Raw genomic sequence first — 27,239 nt, forward strand, 5'->3', positions numbered from 1 at the left:
TTTTGGGGGTTTAGAAAGCACATCACATCAATTAATTAACAGAGTTTTGGACACTGTTCACAATTGGTGGAAGAGGTAGGAGAGGGATGTCCATGAAATTTTGAGCCAACTGTCCCCATAACAGCCTTTTGCAGATACTTTGCTATTTTCCAATCATTCTTTCAAAACAAAACAAAGAAACAAAAAACCCAAAGTACTCTAGAAGCTGACTTTTTCAGAAATCAAATTACGTTTTAGATAGATTTCATCCAGAAAATTCTGCATAAATGATTACAGAAGACAAATGATTCTGCCTCTTACCATCTAGGATATTATGACGCTTCCACTGTCAATGAATACATATCTGTAGGAAGTTTCTTCTAATGTACAGGCAAAATCACCTTTCCTGCTATTTCTTACTGCTGACTGTAGACCTCTTGCCCTCTTAAGCAACAGGGAGTGAGTCTGGTTCATTTTCTGTGTGACACCACTTCAGCTACTGTGCCTCTCCTTGGACCTTCTTTTCTCCAGGCCAAACATGCCCAGTGTTTGTGACAGGACTTGGTTTTATCCTAAAACAGTGTGGTGTTCAATTATTTCCCTGTCTTTTGGGTGGTGCAGATTTCCCCTCCCTGCTTTTGGGTCCTTTACCAGGCACGTCATGGTCGTGAGCTGCCCTCTGGTGTTCAGAGTCTGTGAAGATTAATAGAATCATTTCTTTTTTGGAAGGATGCATATATTTTTCCCTGCCTCTGGCACATTGTAGCTCCTCTCAGAAAAACATGCCACAGATACCACTGTGACCAAATTAGGCCCATAATCTTGGCACTCTTATGTTTACAATTATTCGCTTGAGAACCAAATTTGTGCATTCATTGGTTTCACTGTTTAGGCCCACAACCTCTGGTAATGTGCTTTTAAAAAACAAAATAAAACCCGATATCTACTCAGATTCCTCACCCCCCCCCCAAGGATGACATTGAGGATGTTGTGTTGAGTTCAAAAATATAGGAGGAAAGGAGAGAAAAGATTGTGTCAGTGTTCTATGAGGAAGATTAGGGATGAAAGTGAAGGGTTTGAGGGTAAATGGCAAGAGAACAATCACTGGTCCTCTGGAAAGGGAGAAGAGGCAACCAGTCAATCCCAAGCTGCATTAGGATTCTGTTCCCTTTCCCTCAGAACAGAAAGTGTGTGACAGAGGACCTCACAACCACACTGCTTGAAGTCTGGTTTATGATATGGTAAATCACATAGACAACCTTTATTTATTTATATTTTCAACCCGGTAATTATCAGTCTTTGCATTGCTGCTTGGTCGAATTGCTCTCACACAAAATAAGCAACAACAGCTGGAGAAAAAGCCCTCTGAACCGAAGAAGACAACATGCACACATTTGGGGGTTTGGAATTGTACCCTCCAGCTTGCTAATGCATGTTCTTCTGGATCCAGTCCAGATAGTGAATGACGTTGGTATAGACCCCAGGCTTGTTCTCGTGTGCACAGCCTGTGCCCCAGCTGACAATGCCATGTAAGGTGGCCCCGTCCTGCTCCTCACATACCAGAGGCCCACCAGAATCTCCCTGCAGCACAAAACAGAGAGAAACAGATCAGCAAAAGGCCAAGTTCAAATCCAGCTCCCTCTCTCAGAACTGGTCACTCAAGTTGGCAGTTGTTTCAAATCCTCTGCCTGCCACAGCTCACTACACTGCACCCGCTACTACGCTGCCCTCCATTCCCTAGTAGCGATCTATACAAGGTTGACTTCCTATTTATGCTTGTACCGTGTGGCAGCTGAGTGCCGAGTTGCTAACTAGCGCAGAAGAAGAATCACTCTGAAGAAATCAGAAGCTAAAAAAGGAGGAAGCTTCATGTGTATTGACTCGGGAGAGATCTGCCCGTCTCTTTCTAAAACAGAAGAGCAAGAACAAACAGGAAAAGACCTCAAATAGAAAATGAGTAAAAATACCACAATCCATCTACATCTTTGAAAGACAGGAGGGGAAAACATTTGCAGGCTAGCTGCCTGACCATTGCCCCTCCCCACAGCTCCATTTCGTGCATGCGCGCACACATGCGTGTGCTATGGGTGCTTGTTTCTGTTCAAACAGTCAGGGCTTGGGTTCCAGTCATTCAGCTGTTAAAAACAATAATTTTTATCAGTATCATCATACTTGCTCTTGTTTTCCCTTAGTGTCATGAAACTGTTGCAACAGTGCCTAAAGCATTTCAAGTTTCATAAAATGAGCGTGTTTTTTAAAAAAGAGATGTCAGCCTTCACTGAGAAAGAATCTCAGCATGAAAGCTCTGACTCCCCATCGCCCCATAAATTAATTTTTCCTGTTCAGTTATAATAGATCAAAGAAGAATATTACTGTACAGTATTATGAAGAAAAATTGGGTAGGGCAGGAGGAACAGCAAAACAAAAGGTAAACGTTTTGTCCCACACATATCCCTAGTCTGGTAGGCGTCAGCAACTTGTAGTCCATCACATACTGTTGGCCTTATAGCTCCCATCATCCTCATCTAGTGTTGAACGATTATGGGAATTGTTATGCAACGATATCTGGAGGGTCACATGTTGCTCATCATCGTGTTAGTCTGCATTCAGCATCTAAAGGCTTGACTACATGCCTGTTTTGAAGGGGCTGGATAAGCATCTTGCACTTGGACTAGAAAGATCCAGATTCTAGTTTCCACTGAGTCATGAAACTCACTAGGTGACCATGGCCGATTAGTCACTGTGACTATGGCCAATTAGTCACCTTGATCCAACTCATGGAGGCGTAAGGAAAAAGCAAGGAGGAGAGAGCTGTCGATGCCTCCTTGAATTTATTAGGGGAAAGTTGAATAAAAATGTAACAAACATATAATAAGTATGTGCAGAGTGCCTCATCATAATATAAAGCAGGAGAAGGCAGAAGGTAGAAGGTGGATTTACTCTTCCATCCCTGGGGTTTAGTTGCAACAGCTACGGAGAAATTCAACAGGGCAACCATCTACCGGGCATGCAACATGTGGAGAGCATAGAGAGTCTGCCTACAGGTCTGACTGAAAGTGTTTTGCTGCTTGAGGCAGAGACAAATATAGCACCCATCCTCTTTCAGATACAAAACCCAACTGGAGCAGGAGCTGAAGCTTTTTTAGTGCATCTTTTACCACAGACAGCTTGCCATCCAAATGGGGTGTAAGGCACACCCTGTGGCACACAAATCTTGCTCCAGTATCTTGCTTCCACCTCACAACCTGCCACCTGAGGCAACTATTTCATTTTGTGTAATTCTAGGACTGGCCATACCTGGTTGTGATTGTGGGTGGAATAGCATGTTAGCCTTTTGGAGCAGTACAAAAAAAGGGAGGAGGATTTGACATCTGAGGGTCAAACTAAGGGGATTCTGCACTTCCTGTTATTGGCATGTTTTCCTCTGACAAGGGGATTGGAAGAGTGCTTTAGCAATCAGATATGCAAGTGGAACTTTCATTTACAGTACTTTCTAAAGCTAATCACAGAGGAAAGCATACTAAAAAAGCAAGATAATGAGGTGAGGAAAAACACATGCTAAGACAAACTGATGTCCTTCACCACTTGAGAGACTACCATTTCTAAATAACTGCCTAACATGCCATTTATTTTGACCTTTGGTTATCGTAGGAACAGCTAATGGTTCTTTACAGTGCCGTGTGGAATACAAAGTATAATCACAGTTTGATGCTGGGACTGAGTGGGGTCTTTGTTTGTTTGTTTATTAAGACTTTCCTGCCTACCAGGATTTTCAAGGCAAAGTTGTCTTTACCTGGGGATTCCCATCTAAGCTTCTCCCAGTGCACATGGCTGGCTTCATAAAAAACTGGGCTACTGTAGGTAATCTCTGTGCTGCCTTCCACTCAAAAGGGGCTCACCTGACATGCATCAGCTCTTCCATCCAGGTATCCAGCACAAAGCATGTCTTGCGTGACGCGATCCCCGTGCACCTCCCGGGAAGTGCATTGCTCATGAGGAATGATGGGCATATCTGCCTCCTGCAGATACACAGACAGTCGGTCAGCTCCTGTAGCAAAAGAAAAGGATGGCCATGAAAAGAAATAATCAGAACCACCAGCCGGAACGACTCCCCTTCTTTTATTTATTTATTTATTTATTTATTTATTTATTTATTTATTTATTTATTTATTTATTTATTTATTTATTTATTTATTTATTTATTTATTTATTTATTTATTTATTTAACTTATATGCCACCCACACTACCCGAAGGTCTCTGGGCGGCTTACAGCATTTAAAATACAATAAAAAGGCAAAATAAAAGGGCAAAATAATTAAAATGCAATTAAAATATATATTCTAAAAATTGCCATCAGGACCCACAGTTGATGTTATTTCAATTAAAAGCCTTCTGGAACAGGAAGGTTTTGACCTGGCGCCGAAATGTCATCAACGTCGGCGCCAGACAAATCTCAGTCGGGAGGGCATTCCATAGTCTGGGGGCAGCTGCCGAAAAGGACCTTTGTCTACAAGCCATCCCTCTTACCTCCTCGAGGGATGGCTCTTTAAAAAGGGCCCCCTGGTTAGATCTTAACTGCCGGGTAGGTTCATATGGAAGGAGGCGGTCCTTCAGGTATCCAGGGCCCAAGCCGTTTAGGGCTTTATATGTCAAAACAACCACTTTGAATTGGGCCCGGGCAGCAACTGGTAACCAATATAAATTAAACAGAATCGTTTCTCAGAATGCCCTAGATTACATGCCTATCAAGAACATATAAAGAGCTATGCTCGGTTCTGCAGGCTATAGTCCAAAACATTTTCTAGTTCCCTGAACTGTATTCCCTATGTTTTATCTGGGGTCAGGGCAGCCTCACTCCTCTGCTATGAGTGGGAGAAGGAGCTGCCTGGCCACCCCAAGGCAAAAAGAACAGGGCCAGCTGGTTAGCGCCAGGTGCTTGGGAAGCCTCCATGGCATTGGCTGGGCAGCGCTGCTGGTCTTGCCTCAGGAGCAGCTCCGAAAGCTCTGGTTTTGCTGCAGGACAACTCCTGAGCCTTGTGCCATCAGTAGCTGGGAAGCCCTGATGTGGTTTAAAAACATCACTCTAGGGCTGATGTCATGTGAAGTGACCCACATCGCGGTGAAGCAACTCCACTCCTTCCTGCAGGTGGAGCTACAGCCCTGGTCTACATGGATCAGTGAAAATACAGAAGGGATAGCAAGGCATGTTCTTGTCTTCACGTCTGTTTTGACCACATCCTTCTCACCTTCATACATATGTCCCCACCCTGCAATGTGACACTGCTTGCTGGTGGCATCAGAGGTTGTCTTCATGGAACGGGGCAGACACACAGGCGAAATGGAGTGTGAAAACTCAACACAGTGCTCTGGTGTCGTCTCCTTCAGTTGTACCAGTGCTAGAGAGAGAAGCCCAAGACAGCAGATTAGTAGCAAATGGTACTATTCGTAGCAAAAAGCACAAACTGAGGTTGCAAGTGGAAGGCAGGAAGAATGAAGAGCAAGCTAGATGATGTGGTTAGCATGTTATCAGAAGCGGAGCTGTCTTCCGCAAAAGCATTCTTCAGAGGAATAGCGATAACATGCCAAGCAAAGAAAAACAAGATGAAAAAGCAACAATACCAGAAATTGAAGGAAGATTATGGAAAATTAGAAGCAGAACTTCAAAAATACCCACAGAAAAAACAAATTCAAAATAATATGACACTGATCAAACATAAACTTAAAAGAAACAGAAGAAATAACTTAATAAATTAAGAGAATGAATCAAAATTTCTTTGAAAACGCAAATAAGCCAGAAAGATGGCTAGCCTATAAACCTAAAAGAATAATAATAAAGAGACAAATTGATAAATTAAAAGATGAAACAGGGAAGACTCAATTTCAAGAAAAAGAAATCCAAAGGATAATCAGAGTATACTATCAAAATCCTTATAAAGCGCAAGAAGTCTCTTCAGAAAAGATCCAAGAATATTTAGAAAAGTCAAAGTTACCTAAAATTCCTAAAGCTCGTAAGGAAGTATTAAACGCAAAAATTACAATGGAAGAAATAACAGAAGCAATTAAAAAACAAAATGAAAACTGAAAAATCACCAGGGCCAGATGGATTACCAGCAGAATACTATAAATACTTCAAGAGATCCTAAGTAACCCCATGAAAGATATCTGTAATGAGGTTTTACAAGAAGCAAAAGCACCCAAATCCTGGATAGAAGCATATATTACTTTGATTCCTAAAGAGGAGAAGGAACTAGAAGCGATAGAAAACTACAGGCCAATTTCACTATTGAATTTGGACAATAAAATTATGGTGGCAATGATTAATTGATTGATTGATTGATTGATTGATTGATTGATTGATTGATTTAACTTATATGCCACCCACACTATCCAAAGGTCTCTGGGCGGCTTACAACATAATAGCAAATAGGCTGAAAAATTATCTAGGGGAACTTATTCATCCAGATCAAAATGGTTTTTTCCTAAAAGACAACTGAGACATAACTTGAGAGTTATAATGGATATCTTGGAGTACCATGAAACACACCCAGATAAACAGATGGCCTTACTATTTCTGCACACACAGAAGGCTTTGACAACGTAAATTGGAAATTTAAGCTTAACTGGACGTTTTTTGAGGAACTGAATAAATTAACCCTAAGATTCATCTCGTCAAAGAAAAAGAAAGAAGCAAGGATAAAAACCAAATTACTGCTGAAGGCGAAAGAAAGAGGAGGCTTTGGCCTACCAGATTGGACACTGTACTACCAAGCTTCAGTTTTGGAATGGCTGAGAGAATGGATATGTCTGAGGAATAAAATGCTTGTATATCTAGAAGGACATGACTTGCAGAGGGGATGGCACACGTTTTTATGGTATGGCAAAACTAAAGCACACAAATACTTTCAAACCAACTTGAAAAGAGACGCTTTGCTAACTACATGGGAAAAAGTAAAAACCAGAATCTATAGGAAAATACCAAGATGGGTCTCTCCGATAAAAGCATTTACTTATCCAGATTTTAGCAACTCTGAGAAAATAGTGACATATAATGGAATATTAAATATAGAAGGAAATCTCAAAACCAAAGAAGAACTAGCAAGCCAAGGACTGATACTATCATGGTTACCTTTATTGCAAATTCAATCAATATATAAAGAGGACTCTAGAACACAAGGTTTCTACAAGGAACAGCCACAATTTGATAAAATATTACTCTATACAGAAGATAATTAAGAATATCTATAAATTTCTCTTAGAAGTGAAAATGGAAGATGAACAAGTGAAAGAAACAATGATACATTGGACTAAAAACTTTTGTCATACAATTCAGCTAGAAAAGTGGCAGAAGTTATGGAGTGATAATTGTAAATTAACCTTAGCAACCGCATATAAAGAAAATTTATACAAAATGTTTTACAGATGGCATTTACCACCTACTAGAATAGCAAAAATGTTCCCAAATGTCTCTGATAGGTATTGGAAATGTAAAAAAAACCATGAGGGAACATATTATCATGTATGGTGGACTTGTGAAAAAGCAAAAAAAAATTGGGTTAAAATACAATCTTGGATTTAAAAAAATAACAAAACTGAATATAGAACTCAAACCAGAGTTGTTTTTTACTGGGTATTATGCCAGAGAATATTAACAAACAAGATAACTATATTATATTACATATATTGACGACGGCTAGAATAGTATGGGCTCAGTATTGGAAAAATGAGAAATCTCTGTTAGAAGAAATAATTGTACAAAAAAAAGCTTAGATTAAGCAGAGATGGATAGATTGACAATGACTAAAGGCAAAGAGGATTCGGAATATTATCAAAACTTGAATAAAATTTATGAGTGGCTAGAACAAAGAAATAAGGTATAGAGACAAATGAGACATGAACAATTTGATGTATATCCAGTGAACATGTCTGTTTATCGTAGCACAAAGTTTCCTTGCCTCTGCATGTTGCCAGGTAGCTTGTTTTCATTTTCAAATTTTTCATTTACCCTTCATTTACGGGGGGGAAATGGTATCACATTCTATTGTGAAGCTGACATTTTGCCCAGTTTGACCCACAAATGGAGATTAGTGAAAAAAGTCCCTCCTCACTGGAAACACAGATTTGAATAGAAATAGAATTCTCCACTACAAGGTGGTTTGAGAAGAATTCTGTTCTTTTCAAGTCCAGGGATTATTCTCTCCCTTGAAGCTCTCTACGGATTATGGCCTTGCAGTTCTTTCTGAGAAGTCTCTAACAGGGGTTATTGGTGTTCTTTTTTTAGTGTAGGTAGGATAATTCTATTTTAGTTCACTTTCCAACATGTTTGATTGCCAGTATTGAATCAAGGGGTGGCATGGGTAGATGTGTTTCAGAACACTTCAGTGCTGTGTCAGTTGGATGAAAAGCCAATGAAGTGCTATGTCACTTACTAATACAGTAATTGGAAAACAATTCCTAGCTTTCCTGCTCCCTGCAGAAGGAGTAAAAGGAGAGGACATGAATGGCAATCTTTCCACCCATTTTTCTTTACTATTCAGCACAGGGTTTTTTTTTTGTGGGGGGGGGCAAACCAATTAAATGATGTCACTTTTCAATACATTTATTAAAAAATAAATCCAACTTTCCCCCTCTCCAACAGAGTGAGAGACAGAAGAAAAGGAGGAGACAAAAGATGAGTGGGGAGAGGATCTCTTTTCTTTGGTTTTTGCCTGTTTTTTTCTTTTTCTTTTCCACCCTGTACTGTTTCACTTTAGTAGCAAGTGAGTGGAGTACTATATCACCAATAAATACAGTAGAACCTCCCTAGCTGCGGATCATTATCCACTGATTCACTTATCCGCTGCCTGAAAATACTAAATAAAAACCCTAAAATACATATTTATATGTATTTCGAGGGTGTATTTATTAAAACTGGACACTAGAAGGTGCCAGAGGCCATGTAATGTACAGTGGGGTCTTGACTTGAGAACTTAATCCGTATTGGAAGGCAGTTCTCAAGTCAAAAAGTTCTCAAGTCAAATCTGCATTTCCCATAGGAATGCATTGAAAACCATTTGATCCGTATCTGCTCTTTTCCGTCCATAGAAATTAATGGGAAGCTGCTATTCCTTCTTCAACCACTAGAGGGGGATATTTTGTTTCTTTTTTTCTTAGGTCAAAAAAGGTTCAGGGAAGGCAAGGAAAATACAGTCCAGGCAGTACAGTGGACCCTTGACTTACAGAATTAATCCGTATTGGAACGGTGGCTGCAGGTAAAAAAAGTCTGTAGGTCAAGTCTCCATTGACCTACAGTGCATTGAAAACCAATTAATCCCGTAACAGGCTGTTTTTGTTCCATTTTGGTTTTTTTCTGGTCTGTAAGTCAAATCTCAGTCTGCAAGTCAAATCTAAATTTTGCAGCCAGAGAAGTCTGTAACTCAAAAAGTCTGTAAGTCAAGCCGTCTGTAAGTCAAGGGTCCACTGTATAGTGTTTGATGTTTCCGCATTTTTCAGCCTTGGCCTGGGGCTTGGAACCAATCACTCATGGATACCATGGTCCTGCTGTAAATAAAATAAAATAATATAAAACAAAACCCAGCTTTCCCTGGCCCCCTGCAGAAGGGGAGAGAAAAGAGGAAGAGAATCCCACTTTTCTTCTTCTTCAATCCAGTGCTGGGGATGCAAGAATCGCTCTAAATCTCAGATTGCACTTTCACGTGACTCTGTTTAGTCCAATCCAGCCCGGAATAACTTCACCATTTGCTGACACCAAGAGTTTCCCATCCCTGTCCATGAGCAATGTGGACTGAAAGAATGCCCTGCACATTTTGTGGTACAAAAGGGTGCAAAAAGAATGGGCTGCCTTGTTTGTGTTCGTGTGTGTAGGGCACAACCAAAGAGGTTCTTACCAATATCATGTCGCTTAGTGATTGGAGAATAATTCTCATGCAGCCGATAATTTTTCACTTGGAGAGTGACAGAACTGTCAGTGCTGGTGTTATAGATGGTCTGGCCCAGCACCACTGAGATCTTGGACAAAGCTGGCCTGTAGCAGAAAAGCTGCAGTTAGGAGATTTTTTTTTTCAGTGGGTTCTCTAGAGCAGAAGTAGAGACCCTGTGGGCCGCCATGCGCTTCCCCCACCCCCTTCTTTTTCAAAAAGCCAACTCATAGAAGTCCCAACCAGGATGACCAATAGTAAGAAATTAAGGGGACCCAGAAAGGTTAAACACGCTTTAGAGTCAAAGGAAGCATGCTAGCCCATGCCTCTTCCATCATTGCTTCCATAAGTCTCCTCAGCTAGAGATCTTTAAAAAAAAAAAAAAGAGAGAGAGAGAGAGAGAGAGAGAGAGAGAGAGAGAGACCTTTACCAGTGGACATTCTCTGGGTGACTCGAAATGCTTACTTTCCAGCCTTTGTGGAATATGTATATAGAGATTCCATATATTTAGGAGAAACTTATTTCTAGAAAGCCACTTTACTCGCACCACCACCATCACCACAAGTTTAGTCGAGGCTAGCTTCTCTCTTTGGCTGTTCCACTTCTGGTCCCCAGCAGGCAGGCCTTAATTATGCTTTGGAGGAAGGTTTGTGAGAGACGGTTTCCAGATGAAGGCTCTTCATGCTAGTAATTAGAAGGCACTGTGTCTGGATTGCATCTTTTCCTTCTTTGTGGATTATCCAGGATAAGGGAAAAGATGGAAGAAGTAGTGGGAAAACAAGGGAAGCTCATAAATGGAAGATGCCGTCACCCGGAGCCCTTGTAAAATCCTGTGGTATGAGGCAAGGCAAGGTGATGGCAAGAAGGAGGCCTCATCTGAGTCTTACCTGAACTCGAAACAATGAGCTGCAGTGAGGATCCAGCAAGAAGAAATGAGACTTCCTCCACAGAATTGGTCTTCAATGTACAGGGCAGCCATGTATGGATGAGAACCAGGAAGGGCCACCATGCCCCCCACCACACGTTTGCGTGAGGAGGTGGTCTTTGTGTAGCGCTGCCCACAAACCGGAGCCAAGGCAGTTGCCTCAGTCATGGTGGTGGTGCTGCTGTCGTTCTTGTTTGGGAATGTCTCTGCTGACTCAGAATGTTTCCCATCCTCCTTCAGGACCATGGCCCCTGTGAAGAAAGCAGCTTGGCTCATCCCTTCCTGAGGTTTCGTCACAGCCGAGGCCACCTTCCAGTTCTTCCAGAGAGAAGATGTGTCTTACCTGAGATTTGAGGTTCACAGCGCGTGACATTGCAGAATTCCCAGGTGAGCTGCATGTTGTGCAGCACGTAACACCACGGCTGGCTGTCATTATCTGGGTTCCTGCACAAAGAAAGTGTCCAATACATAGCTTGTGGGGGGAAATTAGTTTTGTTCACCACAGCCCCTGGAATTGTCCAGCTGGCAGGAGGATTCTCGAAGCAGGAGCAAAACAAAACAAAACCCCACCAAAAAAACAGCCATTTTCCAAGCAACGCCAATCGTACTCCCCCTCTCCAGTCAGTTCAGTTTCTTCTGTGTGCTACACAACTTGGGTGCGGTTCCTGTCTCTGGGATGCTTTGTCCCAGATGCATCCCTCAGAGCCCCATCTCATACTCTATCCCTTCTTAAAGGAACTGGCCTTCTACCCATCTAGACACAGCTCACCTGCAGAAGGGATGCGCCCCCAGGCCCAGGCTGGCTGCGTTGAGCAACTCACTGGAGTACTCAAAAAGCAGGAAGGGGGAATCCCAGGGCACACATGGAGACCCTGAGGCAGTGCTCTGAGTTGTGCCTCTGTACAGGTGTCCATTCCCACTGTAGCACATCTCATGGTGATCTGGGGGAGGGAAAGAAACAGCAGGTGTGGAGCCTCAGATACCAGTGAACAAATGTTGTGTCATGAAGAACGCGATTTCTTCAAGCTCCCTGCCTGCTTTCTCCTATGAAGAGAGCCAGCTGCTCTTCCTGGTCGCTGCAGGGCACTCACGCTAGGATCAGTATGTTCTACCACTGTCTCGGTAGCTGCAACACAAAAGGGAGATCATCTCCAGAATGTAAATTCAGTACACATATTTCTCCAAGGTTCCCTGGGCTGATCTCGTTATTACATTTTAATCCTTTCCCTCACAGTTCAGAGCATTCTCTTCGTGTTTTGACACTGGCCACACAATGAATAGATTAGTTCAGAATCTGTAAAACACAGATGTCTTGAGTTCTTAGTGGTTTCCTGCTCTAAATCCAATAATAAAACCAATTGTATTTATAATTGGAATCATTTTTCCCAGTTTGCAGATCACTTTTTAAAAGGAGCTTGGAAAAATTCCTTCCTTCCTATTTTCTTTTCTTTCTTTTGGGGGGGGGGAAATTGACAATGTCCAGAGTCCCTACTCCTGTGTCACACAGTGGTCAACAGGTATGCTGTCTGGTCAATTCTGGAAGTAGTGCGCACCCCCCCAGTAACTTACCCAAGCTCTGCATTTTTATTTTGCTAGCCCACAGCTAGCCTGCTGTTTCATCACCCACTCTCCAGCACAGCTTCAGAGTTGTACTAATGTAAATTTGTTGTTATGTGCCATCAGATTGGAACCGACATATAGTGACCCTTACAGGGCTTTAAGGTAAGTGAAATATTTAAGGAGCATTTTTACCAGTTCTACATGCCCCATGAGTTTCCATGGCTCAATGCATATTTGAATTCAGGCCTCCTGAGTCTTAGTCCATCACTCTATCCACTATACCACACTGGGTATCATAAATGTAAATTATTATTATTATTATTATTATTATTATTATTATTATTATTATTATTATTATTATTATTATTATTATTATTATTATTATTATTATTATTATTGTTTGTAAACATACCTACATCACACAGTGGCCCAGAAAACCCTTCAGGACAGCCACAGACCTGGTTTTCTTTCAGCTCTATACAGTGGCCCCCATTCAAGCAAGGATTTGTTGCACACGCTGTGGGTAAAAGAAGATACTATCAGTCAAAGACCTTAAACCACATCAGCCGATTTGGCCATCAAGCCCTAGCCTCGAGGGAGTCTCTGGGAGATTTAGATGGGAATATTTATATTAGCTACTGATCCATTAATTGGCTATCCTAAGGATTTTGCATGCAAAACATGTGGTCTGCACTTGAGCCATGTTGCCTTGGACAGAAAAAAGAGGTGAGCTCTAATTGAAGAATCAGGTGAGACTCCATTAAGCCAGTGTCTAATACATGGCCTGTTCTAACATTCTCCCTCTCTTGTGTTTGGTTATCTAGGACAGTTTTAATCTGTTGATCCACCCAAAAAGGGGCGAAAGCCCATCTTCCCCCTCTACAGTAAGCCTATTCATTTTGCTCTGTCATCTCCTAAGGAAATAACAAAGTCTGTTCTTAGTGGTGAGTTATTATAGTGATTCTCCAGATACTGCTGGCTACAACTCCCATCAAGTCTAGCCAGCATACTAGTCGTGGGAGATGATGGGAGCTGCAGTTCAAAAACATCTCGAAGGCCACAGTCTTCTTTCCCAGACAACACATTATGAAACAGTTCTCCCAGTAGACCCAGAGGGGCCAGTATTGTTCTTTCCCTTCAAAACATGCCTTCTAGCTTGAAGAGCCCTTTGGGGAATTGCCTTGTTCCTGGCTTCTCTCCTACTCGTTGCACAACTTTTCTTTAGATTCTTTAGATTTAAGGGGTTAGGACTCCATATTTTGGAAGCGTGGGAGGAAGTGGGCCACCTGATCTCAGAAGTTCCCTTGAGTAGCATGATATCCCGCTTCTTCCTGTCTCTCTGTGCCCCATGACAGCTGGAAGACAGACATCACCACCCTATAAAGCCTCTGCTTCCCAGGTACATATGTATTAGCCACTAGTACCACATTTTAACTCTACTGTACACACAAGAAAGGCGGGACGAGTATCATTAAAATGGCAGACTAGCCAGTACTGTACATATCCAGAGTGCATATATCTACTTGGTGTTGCCATTTCCACCCAGCGGAGCCATGTCAGGCGAAGTCACAGCACCAGTCCCTGAGTGGTACTAGTGGTGCCTTCCCCCTGGCCCCGAACAGTCGCTTCTGGGTGCGGGTGCTGGGCCTAGACCTGTGGTTGCTGACATTTTGACTGGCCACTACTTTCATGCTCATGTTTGCTTCAGGCATTGGCATCTTTACCATTTGTGGAAAGTTTCAGCTGTTAGGAAAGCAGAATAGGAAATGATAACTTCCCCCAATCAGATGGCCACTCCAGACTGGTGCTGGCACTCAGAACAGCTTCTGAGGCTCATCCTCTGTGAGCCCAGGCTCAAACAAAGCCCTCATGTTATGACAGATATACGTACAAGGCTGTGTGGGTCTTTACAGTTCTGTATTACAAAATGTTTAAGTTCTAGGGGGAGACAGATATTGGTAGTGACGTAGTGGGCCAGCAGTGTGGGTGAACCACAGTCCTTTTTTTAAACCAGCAGAAACAATGACATCATCGGCTGAGGCAGTATTCACCAGTGTGTGACCTTGTCGCTTGTCATCTACCTCCTTTTCCTTTACTTTATCCAAAGAAGTAGTTGTCACACCCAATTCTTCTACCCTGTTTCCCCGAAAATAAGACCTAACCTGAAAATAAGCCCTAGTATGGTTTTTCAGGATGCTCGTAATGTAAGCCATACCCCAAAAATAAGCCCTTGTGGAGTGAAACCCCGCCCTCCACCATTGTGCAGCAACCAGAAGAAGATGACAGGACTGTAAAATAAAACATCCCCTGAAAATCAGCCCTAATGTATTTTTGGAGCAAAAATTAATATAAGACCCTGTCTTATTTTCGGGGAAACATGGTAATAAAACCGGTTTATTGTTTAACATAGCTTCATCAATTTGTGATTTTTGTTCATCATCATCCAACTTTAACAATAAATCATAAGTCTTAACATGATTAAAACTGGGTATATCTTCATGGTACAACAATGGCGAATAAATGTTAACTTCGTGGGACCCTTTGGGTCTGGCACCCTTCAACTCAGGCATGTTGCCAGCCCACTTCAAGTTTGTGGATTGGATGTCGAACTTCCCTGGTGTTCCCCTTTTATTGAGCCATGCGTCATTCTCCGGTGGGGTCTGAAGGGGCTGGGCCCACAGGGTTTCTCTGGACCCACTGTAATCTCTGCCTTTCTCTCCTCTGTTCTTCCCTCCACGCTTTGTACTCCTTCCTTTTCTTTCGCTCCTCAATCTCCCCCCAGTAAGGTGGCTTTCTATACATTTGTCGTCTCCATTCCCTTTCAGCGTGCTCACGGGACACCTTGAATTCTACCCACTCTCCTGTCCAAGGGTCTGGGATCAATTCTACAAGTTCTTCTTTTTCCTCTCCTTCCTCTTCTCTTCCCCAACATGTTTCTGCCTCCAACCCTCTTTCTCCCTCCTTCTTATCCTCTTCCTTTCCCGCCTGATTTGCGCCCCCTTCAGTCTCTTCTTTTATTTCTAGTTTACTTAATTCCTTTTCTATCACCACTGTCTCTTGTGCTCCTGTCTTTATTTGAGAGTCAGACGGTACACTCTCCTGATCCTGGGCGAGTTGGTTCTTCACCTCACACAGTGTTGAAAGCTTTCACAGTTTAAGAACAGATCTGCCTTGGCTCATGATCTCTTTGGCGCTGGGAGGGCTGGCAAGGACAGTGACTGGTCCAGGGTCATCCAAAGAGCTTCAAGGCTTGATTGGAGATGTGGACTAAGTCTCTGCAGTTAAAAAACCCAACATGACAGCCAGGACAGCACCATTTGCCAGCTCCCTATTCTATGAGTGTCAGCTGATGCTAATCAAAACTTGTGTCATGTCATGTATGGTTGCTTTTTGAGTCCTTTATTTATTTATTTATTTATTTATTTATTTATTTATTTATTTATTTATTTATTTATTTATTTATTTATTTATTTAATATCCCGCCTATCTGGTCGGTTAAGACCACTCTAGGCGGCTAGAGTCCCATATACTTATACAGTGGATTAACAAAGGGACCTGCCTGTCTGGATTCGTGCTGGGCAGGGCTGTGGGTGTTTTTTGTTTATTTGTTTGTTTGTTTGTTGTTGTTTTTTGATATGGTAAAGTGGATTGTAATTACAACTTCATTCCTACACTTCAAAATGTACATCACTGAATATTAAATTGAAAATCTGCATTTCAATAATCAGAGGTGCCTGTTTACATTTTGTTTGGATGAATGTGTGGATTTAAATGTCATGGGAATCTCAATTTTGGAAATACAGTGGTGAAAATCAAAGGTTCCCATGTCACCATTGATTATAAGTTGCTTTAGGACAGAGCTGTGCTACTGTGGCCCTCCAGATGTTTTTGGCCTTCATCCATCTTCATCAACATAGCCAATGGTGGTAGACTGTGGGAGTTCAAGTCCAAATAGATATACGGAGCTTCATAGCTGCCCACCCTTGATTTAGAACGTATATGCTGCAGGATTCTTGCCAAATAAACCTTCTTGATTAAGAGTTTATATAAATGAAATTATAAGAGGTATGACTCAAACATCTTTCTGACAAGAAATGCTCTTGCAATCCTCCTTCCTAAATATCTCATTAATGTAAATTACATGCATTATACCCTGGAACAATGTGGCCCAGGCCAGATGGCGTGGTATAAAAGTATAATAAACAAACAAACAACATTCTAACAGCCTGGTTTCTTCTAAAGGAGAAGAGCTGCTTAGGGCCACTGGAGCAAAGAAGCAGTGAGAGATCAAGGAAGAACATCCCACGCTGCCACTCTAAGGCAAATCTCAAATACCTTCTCACTTAAAATGAAAATCTGTTGAAGTTGGTTAAATGTACTTGCAGACAGTGTTTATTGGGGGCCTGAGAATAAAGAGACATCTAGAGGAAGACTGGGCAAAACATAACATCTCTTAATTTAATATAGGTGAAATTGTCATTTTCCCTTTCCCAGGAGCGATTTCAAATAGAATATGGGCCACAAATTAACCAGCCTGGGTAGCCTTGCCTCATCGGATAGTAACCACGTCTTTTGCCCCATCTGCCCACAGATGAGTCTATTTCTCCCTTTTGTTTCAAACAGTAGCCTGTCTCTGCCCAAGTCTGACCTTTGCCATGCACTGGCTTGCAAGCAATGTTATTTCCAAGGCAGCGACACTCCTGTAGTCCAGCAGGCGGACGGTACTGCAACCAGGTATCCTTCTTGCCGAGGTGTGGGGGTCTTCCTGCTCCAAAGCAGCTTCCTATAAGGCAAGGGTATAGGGTGACTCTGAACTTCCCACCCTCTGGAGAGGAGCCAATCCCTCTCAAAATACATCACTTCCATGGCTTCATTTACACCCTAGTGGGCAAAGCACAGTTGTTGGATGGCAAATCCCATCTGCCCTGGCTGCAATGTAGCCAATGGTAAGGAAACATGGGAATTGCAGTCCAATGACATTGGAAGGGACACACTTTGTCCACCCCTGGTTCAGACATAATCCACTCGCCTCCATTAAGACAGGCAAAACTTTAAAGAAACAAAAACAAAAAACCACCCAGTTCCTTACAAGTGCCAACACACAACAGCTATATCTCCATGCTACTTTGGAGCTATCTGGTACAATACAAAAGCTGAGGTAAATAGGATCCAAGGCCAGCCAATTTATTTGGGCACCTGAGGTAGAAAATCCCATAATCCTCTTTCCCCTTCACTGGCCGTAAAATTACACCACATGGATAAATCATTAACTATTTGCTGCTTTTGATGGGGCTCTACATTAATCTGAGGAAGTCACCTCAGCTTATCTAATGGTAGAGCCAGCCCTGCCTGTTTAAAGAGCTTTTTTAGTTTGTCGGCGTGGCAAGGTGAACACATATCTAAGGCGACGACTAGTCGACAATAGAGCTAGATAGCTTCTGTAACTGCGGCATTCAATAAATCCTGGTACCTTTCTCGCAGTGTCTTCCATGGAAACCAGGCCTACAGATGCAGTGGAACCCGTTCATCCTAGCTTCACAGGCACCGCCATTTTGACATGGGTTTGGGTTGCAGAGTCCTGCAAAATGATGCCAAAAATCAAGCATGCCCAGGTAGAAGTCTCAGAATTTGGTATTAAACGCCACAACAGGGGCAGGGGACCACATGTTCTTGGTCATAAAGCTTGACAGTGTTGCCGCCACACCAATCTGAGACTTGTTTTCTTGGGATTAAGCACACTGTAGTCTAGGGCTGATATTCAGAACCTGGTGGAATGTCTGTCTCCACTCCAGGTACAAGTGACTCACCTGTCAGGCTTTCCTCTTGCCGGCAATACTTCCACTTCCGGTCTCGGTCATAGTTCTCTGTGGTGGCACACCTGAGAAGGAAGAGCCTTGTCTCATGGAAAGAATACATGGAAGCTGGGTCTAACCAATGGGTGGCCAAAATGTGGCCCATGGGTCTCGATGCAGCTTTTCAGGGCCCCGAATGTGCTTCCCTCGTCATTGGAGACTAAACACTCCAAAGACACGTAGACACATTAAAAACAAAAGGCAATTGTGCCTCTGGGGGCATTTAAAGTCCTCCCTCCACTCCCAGCCTGTTTAGATCAGAAAAAGTCTTCTTCTTCTTCTTCTTCTTCTTCTTCTTCTTCTTCTTCTTCTTTTGAAAAATGACAGTGACTTTCTGATCACTCCTGGATTTGAACACTAGTGAGATATAATTCTCTAGAGTCCTGATGTGGAGGGGGAAATGGCCCAGGACTCTCCAAAGTTGCCATGCTCTGGTTTGAGCCCAAATGGTTTCTTTCCTGATTGCATTTGCGTCTTTTCAGTATCATTCCTACTTTTTGTTTGGTAAACCAAAATGGAAAGTTGCAAGTCCTACTTTCCCCACTTCCTCAGGGAACATGTCCATCAAGGTTCAATGCATCCCTTCTCCCTGTCTCTCTATCCAGTGCTCACTCTTCTATTTCCTGGTGAAAAGATACTTACCAGGGCCGAGGACTGAGAAAACTACCTGGGAGACAGGAGTTGTGCATTTTGCGCTGATAGCGAAAAGGGAAATGGCAAGGCTCCTCACTGGGTGGTTTCCCTGCAAGGCAAATAAATGGACGTGTTTCTCTTGTTTTCAAACAAATTCCTTACAATGCTGGAAAATAAAACTTCCTGAAAATTTCCACAAATAGTGATGATGTACAGAGCTTCAGGTGGCTAAGAAGTCAACAAAAGCCACTTCTGTCATCTTCCCTGTTTCGATGCTGTTCTCGGTATGACTATGTTAAATGCAGAATTTTTGGTGCACGGTTCTTTCAAGGTCAGAAGCCAGGCTGTTGTGGGATAAAAAGTGGTTCCACTAATTCCATTAGACTGTTAAGAATCATTTGTTCTATGACTTTACAAAGTTGACAAAGTAGTGAATTGGGGGGGGGGATAATCTGTGCATTCTATCCCTGGTTTCAATATTGCTTGTGACTTTCTCCAAATTTTCAAAATCCTGACAGTCAAGATAGTTATTAAAGAGGAATTAAGGAGCCACTTTGTTTTGTTACTGTGCCAAAATGTCTGCTCTACACAGATATTATCAAGGCCTGCTGCCATGCCATTTTTGCAGCTATAAATCACCTTTTCTAATTTGCTTAAAGTCAATGGTCTTGTAAGGTCATTGGTGTCTGGTTGCTTGTTTCTTTAAAATTCTGGTTTCTTATTCCAATATTCAAATCTGCTGCTTGATTGGCTGAAATGTTTGCATGAATAGGGCCTTGAGTTGGGACATTGTTCAGACACTTTAATGATTGCCAGAGAACCACTTTGCATATAACCAAACAGATAAAGAAATCAGTATGTATTCCAATTCTGAAAACACAGCATAGACCCATAATGAGCCACCTCATGTCTGGCCATCAAAAGTACCATTCCACAGAAGATTCTTTCATTTTATTGCTAGATCATTATTATTATTATTTCCCAGATTTACTCTCCTATCAGTTCCCTGTCAGACTAGCAGAGCTGGGATCAGAGGAAGGGAGGAAAGACGCAGGGGGGAGGCCTGTGAGCTGGAAAGGTGAATCACAGCACCTCCAATATGAACAGTGAACTGAACTCCCAAATCAACCCACAGCCCCTCTGTGAGCACTGACTGCAATTTCAAGTGTAATCAAATTGCAGCAAAATTAAATTGCGCTGTTTCAGCATTTCAGTGTAGTTGTACCCGGAGAAAATGAGAGTGGAGAGATCTGAAGAAGGGGCTACTTAGGTTTTACAAACAGAGTAATGCTGCTGCTAGGGATGTGAAGGGATCTCTCTTGCTTTTGCTCTCCCTTATGAAATTATCCTTCCACTTTTAGTTTTATTTCTTAAATCTAAATGAGTAAGGAAGCAAAGAAGGCAGTAATCAAAGAAAAAAAGTTAAGCATTTGTTTTTACTTTCCTTCCTCAATCTCCATGGCTTTATTTGTTTAGTTGGTTTGTTAGGCAGGCAGTAGAAAATGAAGGGATTTCTTCAGGGGCAATCCAAAGGGAAGAAGGCTGGGAAGCTATGCAGGCTAGGTAGCAGCACCGTCATCATGACCACCACGTGCACAACCACGTCTATGATAACCAGTGTCACTGTCCCTCCTCTGGTGGCCTTGCAGGCAGACATGGAACCAAAGCTTCCAGAGGTGCCAAAAGAACTGCCGCTCCTCTTCCTAGAGGAATCTGAGGAGTTACTGGTTTCTGAAGATCCCCAGTCCAATTTGGAACCAGTAACGGCAGGGTAGGCTTCACAGTTCCCCACCCCACCCCTGTCCCCAGAGTCATCTGTTCCCTCCTCCCAGACTAGCAGCACTCCTGGGACACAGAGTTCTTCCCAGGCCAGCAGTCAGGGGCAGGCAGTGGGTCCTCGCTTGGGCAAACATGGCAGAGGGGCCGTGTGGGATCATTTCACGGTGCTTGGCGATGACCCACGGCTGGCACACTGCAATACCTGCCTTGGGGTGGTCCGGAGGGGGTCAGAACCCAGGCATCTGTCCTCCACCGCCCTCCACCAACATCTGGAGAGGCACCACCCAAGGCTCCTGTCCAGGGAAGGCACTTCATCTGCGCCATCTGGGAGAGGGAAAAGAGCAGCTCCCAGGGAGGCAGAAGGGAGGCAGGAGGAGGTGTGTCTTTTCAAAAGGAAAGCCTGCCACAGAGACTGGCGAAACGTTAGGAAGAACAACCTTCAGAACACGGCCAAAGAGCCCGAAAAACCCACAACAACCAACTGTTGAACTCCTGCCTGCTGGATCAAGTCAGACCAACTACCTCAGTGCCCGATGCGGCCAATAAAAAGGCTGCTTTCCTGCTGCCTTTTCTCTCAGTGCCCGGTGGGGCCAAAAGACCCTGTTTTACTGCTGCCAACTTCCTCAGTGCCTGATGGAGCCAAAAAGCCTACTGTGTTGCCAAATACCTCCTTGCCTCCAGTCCTCCTGAGGGCAAACTCTACTTCACTGACAAATGTAATGTTGTGCTGAGCGGAAGACAAAGGGACCTCTCATTCTGTTGGGGCTAAATATAACTCAATGCCATGGGCTTCTGTGCCATGTGGTAAACTCTCCTGGGGGGACCCAATTTGTGCGTGAATAACTCAGAGTTCCGATACCCAACCTTCACCAAAGTTGGCAGGCATGTTGGGGAAAGACATAGGAAGCTCTGTTGGGGGGAACTTTCCTGGTGGGATCCTCTTTGGGACTATATAACTCGGAGGTCTGTGATCCAAAGTTCACCAAATGTTCAGGAGTTATAGAAAATCGTCTGAGGAAGCTTCCCAGCAAACGTGGTGTCTCTAGGTCATCGGAGATCAGTGTTGTAGTCGTTTAAAGTGTAGACAAATCGATAGATTGATTCATTGATTTGTCAAAGAATATTCATATATTTATATTCATTGATTTGTTAACCTTGACGTATAACGGATCAAAACAAATTGCCATTTTTTAGATTCATCCCCATCTCTAGTAGTGATACATTGTTGTAAAGATGGGGGGGCATGTCTGTAGGTCGGGCTACTGTGTCACAGGCATTTGGGGTATGATATTCAAGACCAGGGGGAAATGCCCCTGCATTCTTTCTTCTCCCTTGATCATTTTCCAATTTTAATTTTTTTTATTTCTTACATATACTGTATGAGAGTAGCACAATATGAGAGTAGCACTAGATCACCCTATCCCCTTATGGTTGGGTTTTCCTTATTATTATTTCCCATATTTACACATGAAAGGATTGGCAGAGGAGGGGCCAGAGGTAAGAAGAAAAGAACAGTGGGGGGGGGCAGTGGCTGTGGACTGGAATGGGAATCCCATCCAGTATGAACGGTGAACTCTAGAGTCAGTCCCCAGCCTTTCTGTGAACACTGACTGCAATTTCAAATGTCATACAGGCTGTGAATCAAACGGTAGCAATTCAGCTTTCTAGTGGAGCTGCACTGAACATGTAGTGGACTGTTCTCCAACCTGGCTGCAAATCTTACTGTACCTAGCCAGCAATCTAACTGTGGGATTGATCATCCAAGACATCAGAAAAAAAATTGGCAGGCAGGACAGCCAGCTTAACTTTGCAGAAAGCACCTGTCTGGAGGAGTAAACAGCAAAATGCAGCTGAAGGAACTGGGTCAACCACAATTAACATATGCTATTTTCTTCTAGTTGTTCCTTTAAAATTGACAATGTTCCAAGCTCCAGTTTCTCCCTTGCCCTGGCTTTGAGTAGCCATATGACCTGATGGGCCAAATTTTACCTAAATATCTCTGTGTGCCTTTCTCCACCATTGGTTGTCCCAGAAGCAGTTCTGGCCACCACCCCCTCCCAATCCTTGCCTGACTACATCTGTGATGCTACAAGAATGCCCCCCTCCCATCACATTGCAAGAGACAGGCCTTGTGACATCACAAAAATCGAACCCCAGTACTTGGGTACTGACATTTCAGGGAATGGGATGCTGCTGACCTCACGAACCTACAGGAGGACAGTCCTTTTTTTGGAAAGACTCTCAGACGTTAGTCCTCTGTTCAAAAGGGCTATCCATTCCAAGTCTTGGTTAGAGATAAAGAAGGATAAGAGGGGAAGGAGAGCAAGATGGACCTTGAAATTGCCCCTTAGCTCCTGGCTCACAGTCATCTGGCTCACAGTCCCAAGCACTAAATGATGGTATTGATTGCATTTCTGTTGAAATGTTGATAAGTATTTCTACATTTGCATCTAGACAGATGCATGAGCCCAGGCAAGTACTATGCAAACTTTTGTGCCTTTTTAGGCATTCTAGGAGTTCCCCTCTCGACCACTGCCCTTGTCAGACACAAGTGTAGAGTTGATACTCACCATCATGTTCTCTCCTGGGTGGCTTGTGAGGCGGAGGCTACCAGGAAACAAACACACCATACAATAAATGGTTGTACTGGAGCAGCCTGCTCATATATATCAGCCCAGTTCACACATATTAACCCAGCAGGCATATCTCTTCCCAGCCTGTGAAAAACCAGCCTCCATTTCGAAGAGAAGGTTTCCAGGATCATAAAGCAACTTAAAGGCCAATGATGGGCTTGCATTTAATTAGCCCCCAAAGGCACAAACAGCTCATCAAAGCCATTCTGTTGAGATCTACATCTATGTCTTTAAAAGCTTTCAGCCCCTTTTTTTCTTCAAAGCATAAAAATAAATCAAATATCAAGTTTCTATCCCAGAGGCCTTTCTGTAAGACTTCTAACTTGTAAGAAGGTATCGTTTTATGGCTAGAGTACAGTATTCTTTTAACAAATTCCGTTGTTAGTAGTTAGTACAGTAGTTGTAGTAATTAGAGATGGCACCTCAGGGACAAAAGATTGTTTCATCTTATGGCTTTTAACTGATTGATCAGTTAAATTTGGATGCAAATGAAAACAGATCTTTCTAAACTGAAATAACTTTAGTGGATTTTAGATGATACATACTGTTTATTTCTGGCATTTTTATATTTCTGGCCATTTTTTTTTTACATTTTTTTCCAGCTGGTTTTATAATTGTTCCATCATCTGCTGTGCCCTATTAATTTAAGGCAAGTAAACAGTACCCTCCACTGCACATGAAGGCAGGAAGCCAGCTTGGTTAGTGTCCAAAAGGGTTGTATCCTACAGGTATGGATAAGAGCAGTCTTGGCCAGACCAGCTGAGGGGGCTGCCTTCTAATCTCCTCCATACCTCCACGTTTGCCCCACACCCTGGCTCTCAGTGGTTGCCTCACTGTTCATTGTTGTATCACATCCAGGTCTGAATGAAGAGGCAATTCAATAGGAACTTTGAAAGTGCAGACATCCAACGCTAGGCTGAGGAATCTCCACACATGATTATACATAATTTATGGAGGGAATGGCCCTACTTCAGCAGGACTGAGTGCTCATTGTTTCCTTTTGTAAGTAACCCAATTTACAGGCTTTCTTTGCTGGAGGAGAAAACACATTCTTTAGAATTGCTTTTTTAATTGTTTTTTTTAAGTTCCCAAAATAATGAAGCAACATCATGAGGCAGCTTTGCATCTGCTCACCAGGTTTTATTTGGGATGTCTGTGCATGCCTGCGAGAGTTGGCTTCGGGCAGAGGAGGGGGTGGGAGGTTAATATTTTTCCACGTCTGTATGAGATCTCCCCCTGGCACTGCTGAGCCTCTAGAATCAGAAGGGAGCATGACCATGAAACTAAAAATACATTTCACATTTTTTAAAATGGTGTAGGCACAGGGAGAGGAGAGGAAAGTGCTGTCAGTCACTCACTACTAAAGTCAAAGACATTAGACCTACCGGGTTCCCCTACAGTTTCATACAGGATCTCAAACAGCAGCAGAAGTGCTGGGATGTGACTAGACCAAAATAGAATAGTTGAAGCTCTGAGAAAACAGACGTCTCCATGGCGAATACTTGAATTCTCTAGACTATTTGCATAAGGACTCTAGTGTAGGCACACAACTGAGAATCAAGGCAACTGGCTTCCTAGTCCTATGTTTGAGTTACAAGCCCAGTGCACTCAGACCCATCCCTGGGGCTTGTGAGACACCTGAGGGGGCCTAGCTCCACATTTCACATGGCTCTAGAACTTTCCTTGCTTCTATTCCACCATGCCTGCCTCAGCCAACCACTATTATCCTCCCCTTTCCCCTTCTCTCTGTCACCCATCCCATGGACAAATGTCTTGCCCATCTAATGAACAGCCTCTGTATCTTAAGAGTAAGGTTGCAGGACTTGGGCATACCAACTATAATAGATTGAGAGGGACCTAAGCAGTAAAAGAGGAGGAGACAAAGAGATGTCAAAGGTATGTTCTGAGATCTCACCAGAAATGGCTCCCCTGGACTCAGAATCACAAAGGCCAGCAGAAGAAGCAGCTCGGATGTCATGGCAGTGCCTGGTCTGGGGTGAAATGGCGAGGCGTGTGCTCTGCTTCAGGCAAAGCAAACAGCCCCAGATCGATACAACTCAAAGCAAAGGTCTTTGGGTAGGATGTAATCAGCAGCGTGGGGATTGCAGCACCCACACAAACAGTGAACAAAAGCAAAGTAATCATTAGCAGCCAAGAACAGAAATATTTTAGGACAATCCTGGTGGGATCTCCTCTGCTGTGCTTTTTTCTCTGCATCCATGATGAGCCTTGTCATTGACAGAGCCCTCAAGGTGACATCTACGTCTTATTGGTCAGACCTTAGCATTATTAATGATTTTTTGAGTTGATAGACGTATACTCAACAATTCATCATTTGTTACTCTCTGTTTTTACTCTTTTGTTGTCATGACCCAGCATTGTTTGTATCCAGGTCATGCTCTGTGAGGAGCTGGAACAGTGAGCAAAACACAGGTGTGGACTGGGTTGGGAGAAAAGGATAAGAGCGCTCCACACTTCCCACCCCCCCCACCTGTCAAACATTATCAGGCTTTTATCTACCTGTCAAAATGGGTGGGCTTTTAGTACAACAACAAGGCAGGCTGGGTCCGACAGGTTTGCTCTGGGCTGTGACTGTTATGGATACAAACAAGGGCACGGCAGTCAGAAAGCAAAGACAGCAGCCCCCATGTTCTTTCTGCCAAATAACATTGCTGCTTTGTTTGCTGGAACAACAGTTTTCCTGCATGGTCCTGGCTCCTTACTAGTGTAGAAGCCAGTTGGCCATCCAGCTTCATCCAGCCTAGATGAAGGGCCCACATATTCAGGAGCAGGTGCGTCTATTTAGTCTACCATACCAAACATGGTGGCCACTGAAGGCTGTGAATGTTCCAGTTGTTACTTCTTATAGATGATTCTTTATAATTCATCATAGGTGTTGAAAACTGTGTGGTTTGAAGTTGGACAACCTGATGAGTTTATACAGTCTGTTTCTCTGCATGTTTACTCGGAAGTCAGTCTCACTTGGTTCAGTAAAACCAAGCTTGCTCCCTAGTCTAATGAGTTGATTATTGAGGCCCTTGACTACAATCTCAGATGCACTTACCTGGGAACAAACCCTATTGCCCATTGTGACTTAAATTCAACTGTTTGGTCCAACTAGAACTGGCTAACTGCATTAATGGAACATACATTAGTGCTAATGCATTGTCCAGCAATTAATTCACCAAGGACATGACCAGACAGAAAATTGTCCTAAATTGATGTGAATTTCTTTATACAACTCTTAAATAGCTATCACTGTTCATATAGACATTTTTAATTATCCTGGAAAGGTGTGTTTGAAGTGTCCACACATTACATAATCCTTCTTCTTGTTGACCCTTCTCTATATCATTAGCCACTTCCATACCCCTTTTGCCAGCATTCTTTAAAAAAAATGTTTAGCAAGTGAAATAGTGTTGAACTAACAAGACTTGGTATGCATCTGAATTCCTGCTGTATCAGCACTAAGATACTTTTTAAAAATACAATTTACAAATTGCATTGTAGTTTGAATCTTTACCAGTGCGAGCAGAAGGCAGGCAAAGGGAACAGGGTTCACTGCCTCACCTTGACCCACTCTGTGGATCATCCATGAATGATGATAAGATCATTTTAACATGTCCAGCAATTGCTCCAAATAACCAATAAAGCAACCACACAAGCCAAATACAAGAGAAAAGAATGCAGTTGGAAATGCTGCCAAACAAAACAAAACACCCCAAATCTTCTGGCTGAACAAAATACACCCATATAATAATGTCAAAAGAGTAACATCACAACTAGAATTAATGTGGTGCATCCAATGGAATAAATATCAACAGAACATAGACAGTGAGATAAGCACCTGTCTAGTCACTCCCCAAGTCTGCTTTGTGAGAACATACAAGAGTAAGCACAGTTTCCTATAGGCAGTGATGTTCACACAGGATCTCTACAACCTGTGAAATACAGTCTTTATTT

The 27,239-nt window shown here is 42.9% G+C and overlaps 1 protein-coding gene across 1 annotated transcript; it reads right to left on the reverse strand.

Annotated features, from left to right (window-relative positions):
* Window positions 1-1,209: 1,209 nt before the first annotated feature.
* F12 (coagulation factor XII) lies at window positions 1,210-26,276 on the reverse strand. The gene is made up of 14 exons (XM_020790414.3): window positions 25,192-26,276; window positions 23,214-23,250; window positions 18,874-18,973; window positions 18,187-18,257; window positions 17,850-17,957; window positions 17,028-17,162; window positions 12,792-12,896; window positions 11,589-11,760; window positions 11,163-11,263; window positions 10,782-11,070; window positions 9,865-10,001; window positions 5,227-5,376; window positions 3,879-4,027; window positions 1,210-1,560 (listed from the first exon to the last, which is right to left on the reverse strand). The coding sequence occupies exons 1-14, from the start codon at window positions 25,252-25,254 to the stop codon at window positions 1,405-1,407; spliced, it is 1,773 nt and encodes a 590-aa protein (XP_020646073.3). The 5' UTR covers window positions 25,255-26,276; the 3' UTR covers window positions 1,210-1,404.
* Window positions 26,277-27,239: the final 963 nt, after the last annotated feature.

This window comes from Pogona vitticeps, chromosome 2, assembly GCF_051106095.1.
Source record: "Pogona vitticeps strain Pit_001003342236 chromosome 2, PviZW2.1, whole genome shotgun sequence".
Taxonomy (NCBI): domain Eukaryota; kingdom Metazoa; phylum Chordata; class Lepidosauria; order Squamata; family Agamidae; genus Pogona; species Pogona vitticeps.

Excerpts from the sequence above, each read along its gene's own strand:
- F12 (XM_020790414.3), bottom strand. The coding sequence starts at position 25,254 with ATGACATCCGAGCTGCTTCTTCTGCTGGCCTTTGTGATTCTGAGTCCA. Across the intron at positions 10,002-10,781 it reads GCTCATTGTTTCGAGTTCAG|GCCAGCTTTGTCCAAGATCT; the intron begins GTAAGACTCAGA and ends TTTCTGCTACAG. Across the intron at positions 1,561-3,878 it reads GAAGAGCTGATGCATGTCAG|GGAGATTCTGGTGGGCCTCT; the intron begins GTGAGCCCCTTT and ends TTTGTGCTGCAG.